This window comes from Mus musculus, chromosome 4, assembly GCF_000001635.26.
Source record: "Mus musculus strain C57BL/6J chromosome 4, GRCm38.p6 C57BL/6J".
Lineage (NCBI taxonomy): Eukaryota > Metazoa > Chordata > Mammalia > Rodentia > Muridae > Mus > Mus musculus.
The window spans coordinates 150491677-150511222 of record NC_000070.6 but is presented as its reverse complement, the minus strand read 5'-3'; the positions used below and the strand labels follow the sequence as shown (position 1 = coordinate 150511222).

The 19546-nt window shown below is 44.1% G+C and overlaps 1 protein-coding gene across 19 annotated transcripts in view; it reads right to left on the bottom strand.

Moving 5' to 3' along the window:
* The window catches only part of Rere (arginine glutamic acid dipeptide (RE) repeats), a 340456-nt gene that overhangs the window by 110744 nt on the left and 210166 nt on the right, over nt 1-19546 (bottom strand). For all 19 annotated transcript variants that reach the window (XM_006539136.4, XM_006539139.3, XM_030253746.1 and 16 more), the window contains 3 exons: nt 11172-11220; nt 2269-2393; nt 1185-1284 (listed from right to left, as the gene is read on the bottom strand). In XM_006539136.4, coding sequence (XP_006539199.1) covers nt 1185-1284; nt 2269-2393; nt 11172-11220 — 274 coding nt within the window. The remainder of the gene's footprint in view (nt 1-1184; nt 1285-2268; nt 2394-11171; nt 11221-19546) is intronic.

Below are 19546 nucleotides of genomic sequence, written 5' to 3'. Positions count from 1 at the left end.
TGGTGGTGGTGGTGGTGGTGGTGGTATGTGTGTATGTGTGTGGTGTGAGTTTTTCAGAAACAGGGTTTCTCTGTGTAGCCAGGCTGTCTGTAGACCAGGCTGGCCTCAGACTTGAGATCCGCCTGCCTCTGCCTCCTCAGTGCCAAGATTAAAGGAAAGTGCCGCCACGACCTGCCAATCTGAGTTCTTAATCCCAGAAACCACACGGTGGAAGTAGAGAAATGACTCTTGTAGGATGTTCTCTGACCTCCACAACTCCAAAAGTGGCATGCTGTTCCTTCCTCACAAAATAGATAAAGGTTTGTTTGTTTTTGTGACAGGGTTTCTCTGTGTAACCATGGCTGTCTTGGGACTTGGTTTGTAGATCAGGCTGCTCTCTAACTTAGAGATCTGCCTTCCTCTGCCTCCAACTCCCACTGTTGCTGTCTGCCACTACACTTGGCTTATTTTATTTTTTAAGGTAACAATAGCAGAATCTCCTTTAGTGGGCATTGTGAAGATAACCTAAGATCATCTGTGTACCCAGGACCCAAATGAACGAGGTTTCAGTAAAGACATTTATTACTAGGAACTCATTTGAAGCATCTCACAATCCCAGAGGTCAGACAGATTAAGATACAGACCTGGAGTTATAATGCCTTTCCCTACAATCTCAGGGACCAGTGGCTAGGCTACAATATTTTTTGTTTTTTCAGGTTTTTTTGGGTAAGTGTGTGTGTGTGTGTGTGTGTGTGTGTGTGTGTGTACATGCAACCCAAGTGTATGAATGTATACCATGTGTATGCAGGAGCACACAGATGTCATGTCAAATCAGAGGAGGGGCTTTGGCTCCTCCTGGAACTAAGGTTATGGGCAGCTGTAAGAAGCCACGCCAGTGCTGGGAACTAAGCACAGCTTCTCTGCAAGTGCTCCTAAGTGCTGAGCCACCTCACCAGCCTCCACAATGCTTCTGTTCATCTTGAATTAAGTCTATTTATGTAAGTTATGTATATGAGGGTATGTCATGGGGGAGGAAGGTGCAGGAGGGATTTTCAAAGTCAGCTCATGTGTGAGTACAACAAGCACTCTGAACTGCAGAACCAGCATCATTTCTGTTTCCTAGCAACACCACAGTACCCTATAGCTTTGCCACACCTTGCTGCATGTTTCTCTTGTGCTCTCTAAAATGACATCCGGAGACTTACTGTGTTCAGTGCATTGAGAGTGGTGTCATCCCGAGATGCTGCAACACAGCCATCCTCTGTGGAGCCTCCATCACACATCCCTGCAAATGCTGCCATGCTCCTTTGGGGAAAAGAATGGAGTTTCCTTGATCAATATCCGACTACACGATGATTTTTAATCCTTACTTTGCATGTACATTTTCTGGAAGATTCTATTAATGCATGTACATTAGGCCAGTCTTCAGCCTGGGACAAAAGTGTAACTCGCGTCGGGTCCATGTTCTTTCTCTTGTGCATACTTATGTTTCAAACCTAAGCACATGAAAAACCTGTTTCTCACAGTACTCTACTGATTGTGATATTTTTAAAGTACCCATATGTACTATTACTCGGTATTAATTTAAAACTTTGAAGTCCCTAGAAAATAGGTGAAATTAATTCTCATCTACATACCAACTGCCTTTCAATGAACTAACAGTGAAGAGACAAGAACAGGCAGCCACCTACTTCATTTACACTGCCTCCTCTCTGCACCACTGTGCAGCACTGTGAACTGCACACAGCCAAGATGGATCAGCAGCCCCAAGCTATGCACTTCAGTTTTTGCTACTGCACACTGGTGAGGCTGCAGGGAGTACCCCCACATCACCACAAAGGTAAGTGCTGCCTGCTACGGCATAAAGGGACTCACGTTTCTCTTCTTCCTCTCTGTCATTTGCATGTATGCAAGTTCTATTGGATACTCACAGATAAATGTTCTTGTGTAGGGAAGTCACACAAATGTCAAGCTGGGGTCAAACACTAATGAGGAGAACAGAAACTCAGCAAAGGAACTGTCAAGTGAGGTAAACAGCTCTGAACTGCAGTGAGGGTGCTAATAGTCTCAAATGTATGGCTCAAGAGGCTCCTCCTGAGGATTGCTAAGTCTTATGTGTAGCAAATGCAAAAAGAGGAAAGCTATTTGTGTGAGGTAGGAAGGCTCACTAGTGCAGAGAGCACTGCTCAGAGAGAAAAGGCCCACTACCTATATGGAGGGAAAGATTTTACAGACGCCCATCAGTCGGGGTGTCCTAATTCAGAAACATTGGGGCTAATTTCCCATTACCTTGCTGCCCTCAAGTACATGAGGAGGTCACAGTCACTGACTCCAGGCATCCAGACAAGTTCCTCATGCTGAGTCACAGTATCACCATCTGGAGAAGGAAATGGTTGCAGATCTGGAAGTTTGGCCTGTAAGACAGGGATGGAGAAGTCACCATCAAGGTAGGCTGCTGGAAAGAGTTATTGCAGAGGCATCTTCTGGAGCAGGTACACTGGTACACCTTGTGAGCCTCTTTCCTTGGGCAGCAGAAAGGCAAGAGTAAACGTGAATCTAAGACTCCACTGAAGGAGCAGTGAGAGGCTCAAAGCCGACAGTATTATGAAAGAATATTATGAAATGTGAAAGAATCCAACACACAATGGAACAAACAGACCCCAATGTATCACCCAGTGACAGCTCTGAAAAAGAACAAGACACACATCTCCAAAACACACTCACAAGTCAGACACACAGTGACTCACAGGACTGCACCTAAGGCGAACATGTGATGGTTAAAACGGAGAGAGCTGCTGAAGTGAACACTAAAAACAGTTAGTTTTAACTTAAATGGTAGAAACAGCATGGCCGGGAATAAGAGAGCTGCTTACCAAGAAACAGGATGGAGCTCTCTGGACGGAAAGGACTGTCTGTGACTTGCTCTGACTCCACAAAGCAAATTGAATAGTACACATAAGAACAACCCATCAGCCAGGCAGTGGTGGCACACGCCTTTAATCCCAGCACTTGGGAAGCAGAGGCAGGTGGATTTCTGAGTTCGAGGCCAGCCTGGTCTACAAAGTGAGTTCCAGGACAGCCAGGGCTACACAGAGAAACCCTGTCTCAAAAAACCAACAAAACAAAACAACGCATCAGATGTAACACAAATATTCCAAGTGAGAACCGAAGTGATGACTAACCAGATTCTAAGTAATCAGGTCTTTGGCCTTCGCCCTGCTAAAGCAGAGCAGGCAGGGACGATGGCTGCCATAACCATCTAACATAACTGCCTGGGAAAGGCCACACACCTGCTAGTTACCCAACATTCTTGTCCCAGCAAATGAGAAGCATGGGCACGTTGCTTTGATATTTTATACTATGCTGAAGTTAAAAAGCCCTCGCTCATATAGAGTTTACGTGAAAAAAAAAAAACAAAACAGACGAGGGTAGAAGCAAACACTGGAAATGCAAAGGGACAGATATTTAATTTGAAATAGTCTATCACATACAAGAGACAAAACTCCATATGCCAATCTCATTAGGCGGGCTGCTTATCAGTCAATGTGCATGTAGAGGGTAAAGCAAAGACAGGAACAGGACTACCCCATCCAGGGGATGCCCTTATTTCACAGAAACTGTCTCCCTCACTCCCCACCTGGTGATCTTCACTTTTAATGATGGCTTCTATTTCTGAATGCTGGATAGTCAGGTTTTTGGGTTTTTTGGTTTTAAAGAGTTATTTATTTATTTTATGTATATGAGTACGCTGTAGCTGTACAAATGGTTGTGAACCTTAATCTGGTTGTTGGGAATTGAATTTAGGACCTCTGTTCACTCTGGTTGACCCTGCTCGCTCAGTCCATGCTTGCTCCGGCCCAAAGATTTATTTATTATTATAAATAAGTACACTGTAGCTGTCTTCAGACACACCGGAATAGGGAGTAAGATCTCATTATGGGTGGTTGTGAGCCACCATGTGGGTGCTAGGAATTGAACTCAGGACCTTCAGAAAAGCAGTCAGTGCTCTTACCCGCTGAGCCATCTCGCCAGCCCAGATATTCAAGTTTTAAGGTAGTTCTAAGTTTGTTCCTCAGTGCTGCTACCCTATGACATCATCTATGACACAGGAAAGTATGGAAGATGGCTGCAATTTCACATACGAAATGTGCCCATGGCACTGCTTCTGATGGTGGACAAGCTATATATCTGCTCTGCAGCCACTGGCCAACCCTGATATACTTAAACTCCTATAAAACTCTCATCTTCTCCAAAGTCTTGGCTGGCTGGCTGGTTGGCTGGTTGGCTGGTTGGCTGGCTGGCTGGTCCTGTTTACTAGAGAAGCAGGAACCACCATTAATCCCCTGGAGTCTCCTTTAACTTAACCTTTCCCAACTCAGCTACCTCTGCAAAGGCACCTTGAATTCTGGATCAATCCACACAACTTGTACCAGCTCCGATTCTCACTCCGTTGTATAAAATCTGTCAGCTTTTCTACCACTTTGCTTTTCTCTCTGCACCCTACCCCCACATAGCCTTGGCAGTTTGATCCCTAATCAGTCTTCCTTTCTGCCCACTGAGTGGTCTAGCTCTGTAGTTTCTCTGCCCCATCAATTACAGATGTCAAAATTAATCTTACTTAATATATAGTGAGACACTGTGTTAAGATGAGAACAGGACGGGTACCTATATAGAAGGTCATAGGTACCACCTATGACTGGGCTTTGCATAAGCAGGTCCTGTATCAATATAATAATGGCTCTTTACTTTATTAAATTAGTTAGAAAGTACTATAGTTGGGGAACACAACCGACCCTGGGGAGAGTGAGACTAGAAATATAACCGGATGGTACAAAGCAAAAGAAATGGAAATGGCTTTTAATGATAAGAAACAAGGTCCATGGGCTGGAGAGATGGCTCTGCAGTTAAGAGTCCTGACTACACTGGGCGTGGTGGCACACGCCTTTAATCCCAGTATTTGGGAGGCAGAGGCAGGCAGATCTCTGAGTTCGAGGCCAGCCTGGTCTACAAAGTGAGCTCCAGGACAGCCAGGGCTACACAGAGAAACCCTGTCTCGAAAAACCAAAAAAGAAAAGAAAAGAAAAGAAAAGAAAGGAAAAGAAAAGAAAAGAAAAGAAAAGAAAAGAAAAGAAAAGAAAAGAAAAGAAAAGAAAAGAAAAGAGAGCACTGACTGCTCTTCCAGAGGTTCTGAGTTCAATTCTCAGCAACCACATGGTGGCTCACAACCATCTGTAATGGGATCCGATGCCCTCTTCTAGTATGTGTCTGAAGACAGCTGCAGTGTACTGATATAAATAAAAATAAATCTTTAAAAAAAAAAAAAAAAACAACCCACTGGGCTGGAGGTTCAGGTACTCGATGCCACCCAAGCCTGAGCACCCAGGTTAGATTCCTGGAGCCCCTCTTCTGGCTGGATACCTTCTTCTGGTATGTCTGAAGACAGTTACAGTGTACTCATATACATAAATAAATAAATCATTAAAAATTAAAGGGAGGGAGGGAGGGAGGGAGGGAGGGAGGAAGGAAGGAAGGAAGGAAGGAAGGAAGGAAGGAAGGAAGGAAGGAAGGAAGGAAGGAAGAAAGGAAGTCCAAACAAGGAGCGCAGGTTAACAGCAGACTCTACTCTCCTCTATCACAAAGACTAGGGAGGGGAATGCCATCAGGAAGTCTACAGGCCCCTTTTTAACGACATTGTGACCTTGATATGCACAGGCCATTCACTGCAGCACTACTCAAAACAGGGCAGGCAGCTCAGACATGCTCTATCTTATGCAGGGTGGAAAAGGAAGGGGCTTAAACCTGGAGGACAGACCAGCTCTGAAGGCAACAAAAGGAAGGAAGCCTAGTGAGTGAGTATTATCTACCATTGACATAAAAGGAGGAGACTAACAGTGGGAAGAAGAACATCATAAAGTCTCTAAAGCCGACGAGCAGCACGTAGGAACAGGCTCAACTGTTCTGCTGGGGAACTGTTTCAAGTAATGCTAAAACATTAATTTACCTACACAGCCCTCAGGGTTTCTCTGTATAGCCCTGGCTGTCCTGGAACTCACTTTGTAGACCAGGCTGGCCTGGAACTCAGAAATCCGCCTGCCTCTGCCTCCCAAGTACTGGGATTAAAGGTGTGCGCCACCATGCCCGGCTCAGAGCTCCTTTCTCATCCATTCTGTCTTTTCTTTTAGGAGATCCACCTGCCTCTGCCTCCCAAGTGCTGGGATTAAAAAGGTGTGTGCCACCACGCCTGGCTCATGTTTAAAGTTTTAAATTTAAATTATAAGCGTCAAAATGAATTTACATATCTAGTTTTACACATACATAAAAGCAGAATTACAGGGAAAGGGGAACGAGGGAGGGAGAAGTGGGAAGATGTTGAAGATGACTCATTTGGGGTTCCTGGGGTGGTTCAGCAGTTAACAGTCAAGTATTGTTCTTGCAGAGGACAGAGTTCAGTTACCAATGTTGGCTTACAGGAGATTCCACTAGGCTCCTCCCAGGGATCTACCTGCTGCCACCAAGTACACCAGGTATGGGCTGCCTATAAAAGGACATTAAATTAGTTAGAAAGTACTATAGTTGGGGAACACAACCGACCCCGGGGAGAGTGGGACTAGAAATATAACCGGATGGTACAAAGCAAAAGAAATGGAAATGGCTTTTAATGATAAGAAACGAGGTCCGTGGGCTGGAGAGATGGCTCTGCAGTTAAGAGTCCTGACTACACTGGGCGTCAGTCACCCAGCATTCTCACTCTCTCTCTTTTTTGTCCTTCTCTGCACCACTCCCGCCTCTTCTCTGCCCTCATGGCTTTACCCTGACCTGTACCTGTCGCCTATCTTTATGTCCACTTCCCAGCCTCTATCCCTTCTCTAGGCCCTTACTCTTCTCCCTTACCCCCCAGTAGAGTCCATTTACATCAGATCTGTTGCTTAGCATAATTTCCCAGGGGCATTCCCTCACCCCTTATATATAATTGTGCACCCACACCAGGCAGTCCACAATTAACTATAACTCAAGATCCAGAGGAATTCAATGTCCTCTTCTGATCTCCTGGGGCAATTATACTCCCATACATGAGTCCCCAAAGACAGAAGTATACACATATAACTCTACATTGAAAGCAAATATTTTTAAGAAGAAATGACTGTTTCACTGTCTTTTGCACACGTGATGCGCATCTATAGGTATGCATTTGATTGCATTTGATTGCATGTGTGTTTGTTGGAGAACAGGCAGAGATGCCTAAGGTTGATATAGGAAATCATACTCAATTGCTCTTTGATTTTATTGATTGAGACAGGGTCTCTCAATCACACCAGAGCTTGCCATTATGACTGAGCTACTCTCCTGCAGGAGGTCACAGGTAGAACAGCACACTGACTTGACAGTTTTATGGGTTCTAATGAACTCTGGTTCCCATGTTTACAGGGCGAGTATTGTGTGTGTGTGTGTGTTTGTTTTTAGTTAAACTGATTTATTCTTGTGTCGGTGAGGGTGGCAATGCCCCACAGGTTGCATGCAGAAGTCAGTTCTCTCCTTCCACCATGTAGGGCAGGATTACTAGGTCTCCAGGCTCCAGCCAATTTGCCAGTCAAATGGCAAGTAGCTCTCAACCCCAAGATATTACTGATTTGATTTGGCGTAAAATATAATAATTGTCTTTTATAAGAAGACTTCTTTATCATTGCACTATTTGTAATTAAAATACTGGATTTGTGATGCATTTCAATGATCAAACATAGGAAGCAGCCTGAGGGAGAACAGACGAAACAAGTCTTGCTAACTCTGCAAAGCTCAGTAACACTGTGGAAGATTGTCTTATGGTCCCACTTTTGTATATGTTATCATCTACCCTAGAAAAATGCTAAAAACTTTAAGAAGGTGTGATGGTTTGTATATGCTTAGCCCAGGGAATGGCACTATTAGAAGGTGTGGCCCTGTTGGAGTAGGTGTGGCACTGTGGGTGTGGGCTTTAAGACCCTCATCCTAGCTGCCTGGAAGCCAGTATTCTGCTAGCAGCCTTCAGATGAAGATGGAGAACTCTCAGCTTCTCCTGCTCTATGCCTGCTCGGATGTTGCCATGTGCCTGCCTTGGTGATAATGGACTGAACCTCTGAACCTATAAGCCAGTCCCACTTAAATGTTGTCCGTATAAGAGTTGCCTTGGTCATGGTGTCTGTTCACAACAGTAAGACCCTAATTAAGACAGAAGGTAATCTGATTTTGGTACTCCAAAACTTTTCTTTAAAATAAATTTTTTTTTTCAGATCTGATAATGAATGTGCATTTTACTTAAATGAAAGTGCACAAACCCAAGTCAAACAAGTTTGCTTCATTCTGGTTTTAGGCACATCCTACCCTAGAAATCACCGTTTCTGTCAGGGTAGTAAATAAATCTTAAGTCAAAGTCTAGTATGTAGATCCTGCAACCCTGGAAACAGACTGTGGAAGAGAAAATGTGTAGAAAGTATAGCACAGGGGGAAGAGAAGAGAGAAAGTGTGACAAGCAAGAACTGGGTCCTGGATTTATATCACAGCTGCAGAGTAGAGACCTGTTGCCAAGTAGGACAACCTAGTTTGATCCTTGGGACCTGTGCAGTACAAGAAAAAAAAATCTGCTCCTCCAAGTTGTCCTCTGATGTTCACAGGCATGCATGCATGTACATGCACACACACAGGTACGCACGCACGCATGCATGATAACTGTAAATAGAAAAAAAAACACAACCCAAAGATGATGTCTAGTACAATAGTACATGCCTGTAGTTTCAGCACTCAGAAGGCAGAGTCCATCTAGGCTACATATTGATAAGCTATCCACCGCCTAAAATCAAACAAGGGGCTCAAGTTTGGTTCCCAGAACCCACTTCAGGCACCTCATAACTGCCTGTGGGCACCACCCCGACAAATCCACAGTCCAGAGGCAGTCCTGATCAGGAGCCTGCCAGGACTCCCACCTAACAGCCCACTCTGGGAAGACTATCCTTGAACAAGACCAAAATTAAAGGTCCTGCAATATATTGTGTATTTCTGCCTTTGCTATAAATTGAGAAACATCTAGAAACACTATCCCTTTGTTGGTTTCTGCATTCTGATAAATATGTCATTTTTTTTTTTTTTTACTTTTCTCTCATCAGAGTTAAAATAAGTTCTGAATAAATGTATGTGGCATATAAAGATATTGAAAAGCTAACCAAAACCAACCAACCAAACAACAACAGCAGCAAGAGAACAATTAGGAGACACCTAAATCCTTTACAGCCACAAGGACTGCTGTGACCGGTAATTCCAAGCATACTGGCTATCTCCCCAACACACAGCTCACTAAAGTGACAGTCCAGAGTCATCACGCCCATTTCCCCTGGGACTTAGCAATGGCCACATGACTCAACACATGTCCATGTCAAAAGCACTGAACGGAGCTCCCACCTGTGGAGGACAGACTAGAAGCATGAGAATGCTAGCAATGCTCCCAGAAGAGCGTGCCGGACTGACTGCTCTGCAGAAGGTGTGAACATCTGTAGTGGCCAGAGCGCTGCCCATCAGAGCTTCCTAACTGGTACCAGAAGCCTAAGCAGAGGAACCTTAGTGCGCCAAACGCATGCCAGAGAGCACAGCTCATCCACGATCCAGCTGAACAGGACCAGCCATCTTGACTCTCTGAAGGAAAGAGTGTTTAGAATATGTCTCCTTCTTCCTAGTGGTGGTAGGAGTGCTCCACCACTGAGCAACACTCTCAGTCTTCATTTTAATAAAATGCTGCTTATTTTTATTTCATACGCATGAGTACTTTACCAGTATGCATGTATATGTAGCATATGTGAGCCTGGTGTCTACAGAAACCAGAAAAGGGATCAAATCCCCTAGAACTAGAGTTATAGACGGTTGCTAACCACCATGTGGATGCCAGGCAACTGAACCTGGGTCCTACGGAAGAGCAGTATATGTTCTTCACCAAGAATCCAGCTCTTTGAATTATCTTTGAATTAAAGTGTACAGTAACTCAATGTTCATCAATGGATGAATAAAGAAACAGTGAAATACATATACACAATGGATGAATAAACCTTTGCTCAGTGGTTAAGAACATGTCTAATCTTCCAGAGGTCCCGAGTTCAATTCCTAACAACCACATGGTGGCTCACAACCATCTGTAACAGGATCTGAAGCTCTCTTCTGGTGTGTCTGAAGACAACTACACTCACACAAAAAGACAGCTACAGTGTACTCATATAAAGAAAGTAAATATATATAATTTTTTTTCTTTCTTATGAACTTTTAGGTTATGGTAGAAAATGATGGGCTTCATTATAACACTCCATAAAAACTGAAGGCTGAGCACACACATTCCAGACCATCCTCACTTTCTTCCTATCTGTCGTCCCATCTTCCCACGGTTACTTTTAACGTTTTAATACTTGGTAGTCTGGCCAGGAGGAAAGACCCCTGAAGCTGGATGCAGTGCACTGAGGAGACAGAGGCAGAGGGATTGGAAGTGCAAGTCTAGTCTATGTTACAAACTGGTTTGGTTTTTTTTTTGGTTTTGTTGTTGTTTTCGAGACAGGGTTTCTCTGTACAGCCCTGGCTGTCCTCGAACTCACTCTGTAAACCAGGGTGGCCTCGAACTCAGAAATCCGCCTGCCTCTGCCTCCCAAGTGCTGGGATTAAAGGCTTGTGTCACCACCGCCCAGCTGCTACAAACAGCTTAAAGCCAGTTTTGGCTACAGGGCAGTACACTGTCTCAAAATCAACAAAATCAAAACCTTCAGGATGGGAAGAGAGCACATTTACTACATAAGCATGAAGGCCTTACTTCAGATCCCAGGAACCACACAAAGAGCCAGGCGTGCCTGCTGCACCTGTAGCAGGGACAGGGCGAGGGAACTGGTGCAGCCTGCCGGCCATCCGCCTAACTACAGGACCAGTGAAAATGGTCTCAAAAGGACAACGTAGAGAGTGTCACCTGGCTACACACACACACACACACACACAGACAGACAGACAGACAGACAGACAGACACACACAGAGAGAGAGAGACAGACAGACAGACAAAACCTATAACTCTGGATTTAAAAATAGAAAATTCTCCACATCAATAACCATTCTTAAGATGCTGTTCAAAAGAATAAAGATGCAACTGAAAAAAAAAACAAACCAGGAACTAAAAAGCTATTAAGTTAGTAAGATATTTTACCTGGTGGCTAGGGCCAACTCGAATTTCCCCTTGGGTACTATTCAGCCGCCTGCAGTGAAGAGAACACAAGGTTAACACAGCTGTTCTGGCATAAATATTTGAAGACTCTTTTTCAAGGGAACTAAAGTCACTTCAAGTAGATAAGAGACACCTATTTGTCATTACTACTTGTTTATTTACTTCTGTGTGTCCTCCTGTCTTCTGAGGACAGAAGAGGGCATCAGATGGACATGGAACTGAAGCTACAGACATTGTGAGCTACCACGTGGGTGCTTTGGAATTGAACCTGGGACCTCTGGAAGAGCAGCCAGTGCTCTTAACTGCTGAGCCGTCTCTCCAGCTGACTGCAGTCTCTTCTACTGTCTTCTACCTATAGCACTTGTGTGAGGCAGGAGCTCTCCATGAAGCCCTGGCTATCCTCCTTGCTCTCACTATATAGATTAGGGGGAATCTGAACTTCTGATCTTTCCTTCCTTCCTGGGGGCTGAGATTACCTGTGTGAGGGATGGTGACATAGACCTTTAATCCCAGCACTCACTTAGGAGGCAGAGGCAGGTGGACCTCTGTGAGTTTGCATGATTGATCTATAGAGTGACTTCCAGGACTGCACAGAGAAAAGTCTCAAAAACCAACCAACCGAACAATGAACAAAACCACGGCATGTCTCACCACGCTCAGTATCCTGAAGACCAGACTCAGGAACCATGTATGGCAGGCAAGCACTTTACCAACGGAGCTACAGGACCTGTCTCACTTTTTTTTTACACTCCAACAAACGTTCTCACCAAGAGAACTATTTGGGGGTGCTATCAGGGAGGTAGGTCAGCAGTAGCAATGACAAAGGGCGAGAGGACAGCAAAAATAACACAAAAAATGTAGTGCCAGTACTAAGATTCTTAGAATGAACCTGTCAGGGAGGTGGCATCCATCCCCCAACCAGAAAAGACCCAGATACCATTATCATAAACATAAGATATCCCATTCCAGAAGAAACTTCACAAAAATACTACGAGAGTTAAAGAAACCAGCCAGGTTCCCAATGTCCAACCAGCTGCATACAGCCCAGGCTAACAATGCCCATGACCCTACATAAATGGTCATTCTTGACAACTGTGTTACGCCTCCATCCCGTGTCTCTCCAGTGTGAACTTTGTGTGTTACAACAATGTGCTATGGTTTAAACAAGATGTACACCTCCCAAAGTTCAACCAATACCTGCTGAGGTGGCAAAATTGTTCATTTGCTTTTGTTTTGTTATCCTGTGTACCCCCTACCTCTGGCACACACAGCCAAGTCACTCAGCCTGGAGTGAACTGGATGCCTCTGAAGGAGGCGGCAAGGAAGAAGGTGGGCATTTTCAAGGGGAAATAAAACTACAACAGCTCACCAGAAGCAGACTGACTAGAAAGGTTATGATGCTGACACACTCACACAAGAAGCTCATTTTGAAAGGGTAGGCATCTGCTTTCCTTTTTGAGAAAGAAGCTTGTAGTTGGACTACTCAGGTAGGTTTATGTAGAGAACAAGAACCATGTTGAGAATTCAACAGACCAAGTCACATCAACTTTCTAAAACTACCTGCTTGGCTTGGCTTGGCTTGGCTTGGCTTGGCTTGGCTTGGCTTGGCTTGGTTTGGTTTTGGTTTTGGTTCTGGGAGACAAGGTTTCTCTGTGTAAGCTCAGCTCAGCTACAATTTACTGTGTAGATGAGGCTGGCCTGGAACTCAGAGATCTGCCTGCCCCGACTCTAGAGTGTACATCACCACACCAAACCAACCTGCTTGCTTTTTTCACTTGGCATAGCCACTATTTCCACCCTAACATGTTCATTTCTATTTCCTAGACAGCCATGACCAAACTAGCCTGCCAAAGCCTTGCCACAGACTTTTCAAATGCTTTCTGAATGCAAGGAGCTCCTATTGTACCTCAGAAAGCCTGAACCACAGCTTCTCTGGTGACTTGAATTTACAGCTCAATCTTTGGCCTATTCTAGAATGTCTCTGCTACTTTATGGTTCCCTAATGGTTGTGCGATCTACCTACTATCCCACTTATTTAGGAGAAGCAGGCAGAGCTGTGAGTTCAAGGCTCTCATGGTCTGCATGATAAGTTATAGATAGGCCAGCTATGATTACTTTCTGAGGCAATATCTCAATACCTAGCCTCAAACTCAAGACCTATGAGAGCCGCCACGCTGTTTACCATTGTTCTAGTACTGCACCAAGATCCAATAATAGTTGATATTTTAAAGACAGTGTGCAATGCTTTGGTTTCTGTTTTGCTTTATTGCTGGAACGGCAACCACCCTACTGCCAATTTAAGTTCCCACACGAAAGCTGGTATACAATGTGAACACTTATTAATAATCTTCTGGATTGTCACATGATACAAGGAGAAAATCAATTCTGGAAACTTGTCCTCTAGCCTCCACCTATGCATCATGGAATGTCCATACACACGCATAAAGTAATTTGAAAAAATATATTTTTTAAAGATTTATTTACTTATTATATGTAAGCACACTGTAGCTGTCTTCAGACACTCCAGAAGAGGGAGTCAGATCTCGTTACAGATGGTTGTGAGCCACCATGTGGTTGCTGGGATTTGAACTCCGGACCTTCGGAAGAGCAGTCGGGTGCTCTTACCCACGGAGCCATCTCACCAGCCCGAAAAAATTTTTTAAGTGAGGGGTCTACAGAATGGCTCAGGGGATAAAGGGACGTGCAACCAAGCTTGATGACATGAATTAGAAAACATGATGGAAGGAGAGTCCCAACTCTGATTTACACGTGTGTAAAGTTAATTTTAAAACTTAAAAAGAATCCCAATTACATACAAACAATAACATCATTGTAACTTTCTTGACCAGGAGAAAGCTCAGAGGCTGTAGGTGCTGGGATTGGGAGGGAAGGATAGAACTACCTAGGGAAAGGGCAGCGGGACTGAGAGCTTGGAAGAGACAACAGTTGCACCCTGATATAGGAGCACAGATATGCACTCGTGCGCTTGCATGAGCACTCCAGGGCACGTGCACGCACGCTCGTGCACACATACACAGAGGCAGGCAGAAACTTCCCCCCACACTTGCATGCTCTTCTGCTTGTGGTTCTATGTTTGTTTGTTTGTTTGAGACAGGGTTTCTCAGTGTAGAACTGGCTGTCCTGAATCTCTTTCTGTAGACCAGATGGCCTCAAACTCAGAGATCACCTGCCTCTGCTTTCTGAGTGCTGGGATTAAAGGTGTGTACCACTACTACAAGGCAGGAGCTAAATTTTTTAAAAAGTCAACAGATGGGCTACAAATAGACTGAAATAGGAAAGAAAGGCAGACATGAGAGAGGCTGAGTAACAGACACAGCCTCCAGGTCTATACAAAGAACTGAGCCAGTACTGTTGCAGAGTCAACTAACTCCAAGGTTGGAGGTGGTGGCAAAAGCCTTTAATCCCAGCATTCAGGAGGCAGAGCTAGGTGGAACTCTGAGTTCTAGGGCAGCCAAGGCTACACAGAGAAACTGTCTCAGAAAAGGCCAGAACAATCAACAAACTCCAAGACATCTAATTTAAAATAATGACAAGAAATCCCAGAAAGTGTGTCTGTGTGCGAGTGAGTATATGAGTGTGTGTTGAGTCTGTGAGTGAGAGACAGGGTGTGTGTGTATTCCTATGAAGTCCATACTGGACTCAAACTGACAATCTGGCTTTGCCTTCCAAAGATCATAGGTCAGCTCCATTGTACCTGCTGACTTCTTACATTTTCTACTTCCTAGGAACCTCTGTGATTTGAAACACCAAAATACTATGGATCCAACTTAATATGTATATCTGTGTTCATTCTATTTAAAAATTACCATTGTCCCTCCTAGCACAGATAATTTCTCTGTATAGCTAATATAAATTATGTTTTGAAAAATAGCTGACTCTCAACCTCTAGTATTCTACAAATCTTTGGTTAGGATATAAAAAACTAACCAGTTGCAAAAGCCAAATAACAATGATGATGGTAAGTCATTGTGTTTATTTTTGTAGTATCAAAAGAAAAAGAAAAGAGAACTCATTGTATATGAAAACTGATACAAAAGAAACTGATGTAACAAAGCAGTATCCATAGCAACTACAACTTAATATTTCAGCTCTCTTCAGCTGCAGTGGATTAAATAAAATGACAAGATGTTCCCTTTGAAAAGTAACCTGTTACCATGGAAACAGTTTAGTCGAAGAAGTAAACAGGGAGTGGACAGAAAGGCAGAAAGCTTGTATCTGAATTTCTAAAAGGGAGAAGAGTCTGTGCCAGGAGGCAAGGCGGAAGCCACCAGCCACAGAGAGGCTTCTCCTGACTTGGTCCCTCAGGCCTGCACCACCCTAGGGCTGGCCTGAGAATGGACAGCATCATTTCATCATCCCAAAGAAAGGGAAGAGGGAGCAGCCTCTGTGGATATGTGCTGCACAGTACAAGTACTCTGCACTCCAGAACAAGACAATGACTCAGGTCAACTTTAGTTTCACATGTAGTCTGGACATGATATATATATATATATATATATCTCCAGCTCTTAAGGGCAAATAACTAAGGCTGCAGCTATGGTATGAACTAGACAGAGGCCTGCTGGACAGTCACTGCTATTCTTAGCACAATGTGATGGCTATCAGTTACAACAGGACAAATCTGCAAACTTCACTGCAGCCTCTATCAGTCATGACTTTCTGGAACAGTCACAGATCATACAAATGGCTGTCCTGTTCTGAAGAGAAAAACCACCGTGAAGATAGGAACCAAGCCTACTTTTAGCTCCCTACTACGTCTAAGAGCAGCCTGGCTCTTACCAGTGCACACTTTAAGCTTTAGCTGGCATGTAGTAAGTGTGCATTTTTGCTACGTGTGCTGTGTGTACTTCTCCCCCTCCCCATGTGCTGTTTTTCCAGGCAGTCTGCCCTCCATTTCATGTCACATTTTAATCTAGGAGAAGAAACATATAATTATTATTTTTCAGTCTAGTTTGTTTTACTTAAAAGGATGATCCTGCAGTTCCATCCATTTACTTTCACACTTCCTTATAGTTGAATAACTTTCCATAGCAGCACACTGTCTTGATCTGTTTCTATGCGCGAGAACCTAGGCTTTCCACACATGGCTACTGTGAACAATACTGCCATAACCCTGGATACAGAGCATCTCTGGCGTGGTGACTCCTCTGGCAGACGAGCCTGCGAGGGTATGGTGGGTCACCTTTGGGTTTCTTGAGGAACACCTGTAACTCATCACCATCGTGGCTACACCATTTTATATCACTAGAAACAATGTGTGAGTGTTCCTTTCTGTCCACTGTCCCTTCAAAGTCATTCTGATTTCCTTTCACGTGTATGTGTGCACCTGTACAGTGCAGTCAGTGACTGCAGTGGCCAGAAGGTGTTCAGATCTCACAGAGAGTGGGTTATAGGGGATTATGTGCCACGGGACATTGGATGCTGGGAATCAAAACTTCAGACCTCTAACCAATAATTGCTGAGCCTTCTTCTCCAGGCCCCTATTAGTTAGTTTCCTTTCCTTTAGATTTATTTACTTTATGTGTATAAATGTTTTGCTTCTATGTATGTCCATGCACCACATGCATGCCTGGTGCTCAGAGAAGTCAGAAAGGCAGTGGATCCTTGGAGCTAGGGTTATGGATAGTTGTAACTAAGTCCCAGAGCCTCTGGAAGGGCAGTGAGTGCACTTGACCACTGTCCCATCTGTCCAGAGACTTTCCCATCCCACACCCCTAATTTGCTTTCTTTTTTTTTTTTTTTAAAGATTTATTTATTTATTATATGGAAGTACATTGTAGCTATCTTCAGACACTCCAGAAGAGGGCGTCAGATCTCGTTACGGATGGTTGTGAGCCACCATGTGGTTGCTGGGATTTGAACTCTGGACTTTCGGAAGAGCAGTCGGGTGCTCTTACCCACTGAGCCATCTCACCAGCCCCTAATTTGCTTTCTTAATGACAGTCTCTGACTGAAGTGAGACAGAATCTTGATGTAGTTTTGATGTGCATTTCCTGGTGTCTAAAGAGGTTGGACACTAATACATATTTTTTGAATGAACAATAACTCTAATATTCTAAATCAAGTGTGTCTTAGCTATAGACAGCAACTACTGGCTTTATTCCAAGGTAATAAAGAAAGTCACTGGGGACAGAAGGCTAATCTTCCAAGCAAAATCAATCCAAGAACAGGTCTGACAAACAGGAACAAAGTCCAGCTTTCACTCAAAAACAGTAAAGTATGGAGAACAGCCCACGCCCACAGGCATGGAGTCAGCACAGGTGTGCTGCAAAGCTGGAAGCACAGCGTAAGCGCCTCTGAGTGAGCTCCTGAGAAGCTTGTGACAGCCGTACAGCTCTGCAGGAGAGAGCCAAGTCTGAGGAAGTAAAGGCTACTTACTCTACCCTCTTAAGAAGTCACAGCAATAATTACAGAAGCAATTCTCCCACGGGCTTCTTCAGACTATAATCCAGTGTCCAGAACTAAGAGCTAGGCATTAGCTGCGGAGTAACAAACTCTACCTACCCTGAGAAGAACCATAAATACCTTTCACTCAAAACCATCTCATATCAGAGAAACAGGCTGAAAACAATGTGAGAATTGGGTGTGGTGGCACGAGGCTGAGCCTGAAGCTGGGAGAGTTGGGCTACTGTAAAAGGAAGCAGCAGCAGCATTTGCTGGCTAGCTGGAAGGAAGACAATGTAGACAACAGAGGAGAAGGAGTTGCTCCCAAGTGCTGTGACACCTTGTTCACTGCCTTCCTTTCTTACCTGCCATTCAGTGGTCTGCCCAGGGCACCTGGCAACTGTATCTATCTCTAACCCCATTCCAGGCTCTTCCTGGACTTTACTGTCTTCATCTTCTGTACAAACACAAATGGCTTTAACAACCACAGCTTAGCAAAAGTGCATATGGGTACATATGCATACCAAATGTAACAGTTGTCCTCCAGGATTGAGTTGATCTCCTAAGCAAAGACAGGACTTTCCATGCACTGAAATCAAACTACACACTAAGCCTGACAGCACTCCCAGAGAGAGAAGACAGAGCCAGTAAGCAAGGGCCACAGCACACTTCCAAGGTCTCTCTGCCCCACTGGAAGAGTCTGAAACGCTTAAAGTCCAGGCCAATGCATAAGAGAACTCTTTACTGTAGTTCTGTGAATATGGTGGGCAAAGAGGCAAAAGGCATCAATTACCTTCCTCATCTATGTAACTATACTGGGCAAGGTTAAGAATAGAAACACCGCCGGGCGTGGTGGCGCATGCCTTTAATCCCAGCACTCGGGAGGCAGAGGCAGGTGGATTTCTGAGAGGCCAGCCTGGTCTACAGAGTGAGTTCCAGGACAGCCAGGGCTATACAGAGAAACCCTGTCTCAAAAAAAACCACCACTAACAACAAAAACAAAACAAAACAAAAAAAGAATAGAAACACCAAATGTTACCAGATATAGAAGGAGGTCTTCTTTAAAAACAAAGGGGCTAGAGAGATGGCTAAGCAGTTAAAAGCACTAACTGCTCTTCTAGTGGACCTAGGTTCAATTCCTCCCAACCATATGGTGGCTCATCACCATCTGGAATTCCAGTTCCGGGGATCAAATGCCCTCTTCTGGTGAATTCAGGCACCAGGCAAGCTAGTGGTACACAGACACACACATGGGCAAATCACTAATAAACATAAAGTAAAAGAAGAAAAAAAGTAAAAAAAAAAAAAAAAAAAAAAAAATTTCAGGACCTAGAAAGGTAGTATATGATTGCAATCCCAGCTACGAAGGAGGTGAAACAGTAGGATTGCCAAGTTTAAGGCCAGTCTAGGCAACTTAGTGAGATCCTATCTCAAAATACAATGAAGACAGAGTATACAACTTAATGGTTGAGCATTTAGCTACCAACAAGTAGAGGGAAAAAAAGTTTTATTCAAGAGGACCAAAGATAAGCATTTAAAAAGAGCAAGGAGGAGGTAGACTGGTCAGGTGTGGACAGCTGGTTACAAACAGCCAAGACAATTCCTAATGCTGTTCTGCTTCTGAACACATCGTCAAGAAACTGGAGATGAGGACTTGGAGTCATGACAGCACACAAGCACTCTGCATTGTTCTCATCATCTTTACAGAGATCAGGCCCATTGGAAGCCGAGCTCAGAGCACACGAGCAGCTGGTCCAGTCCACTGAGTATGTGGGATATCAACACCATCTGGCTTCAGATCTAGTCACTTCTCTTACTCCCGACATCAATCATTTACTGAACACATTTTGGTTTGTGATTGCAGGTTTTTTTTTGTTTTTGTTTTTGTTTTTGTTTTTTTTTTGGAAATAGGGCCTAACTATGTATTGCTGACTGGCTTGGAATTCACTTTG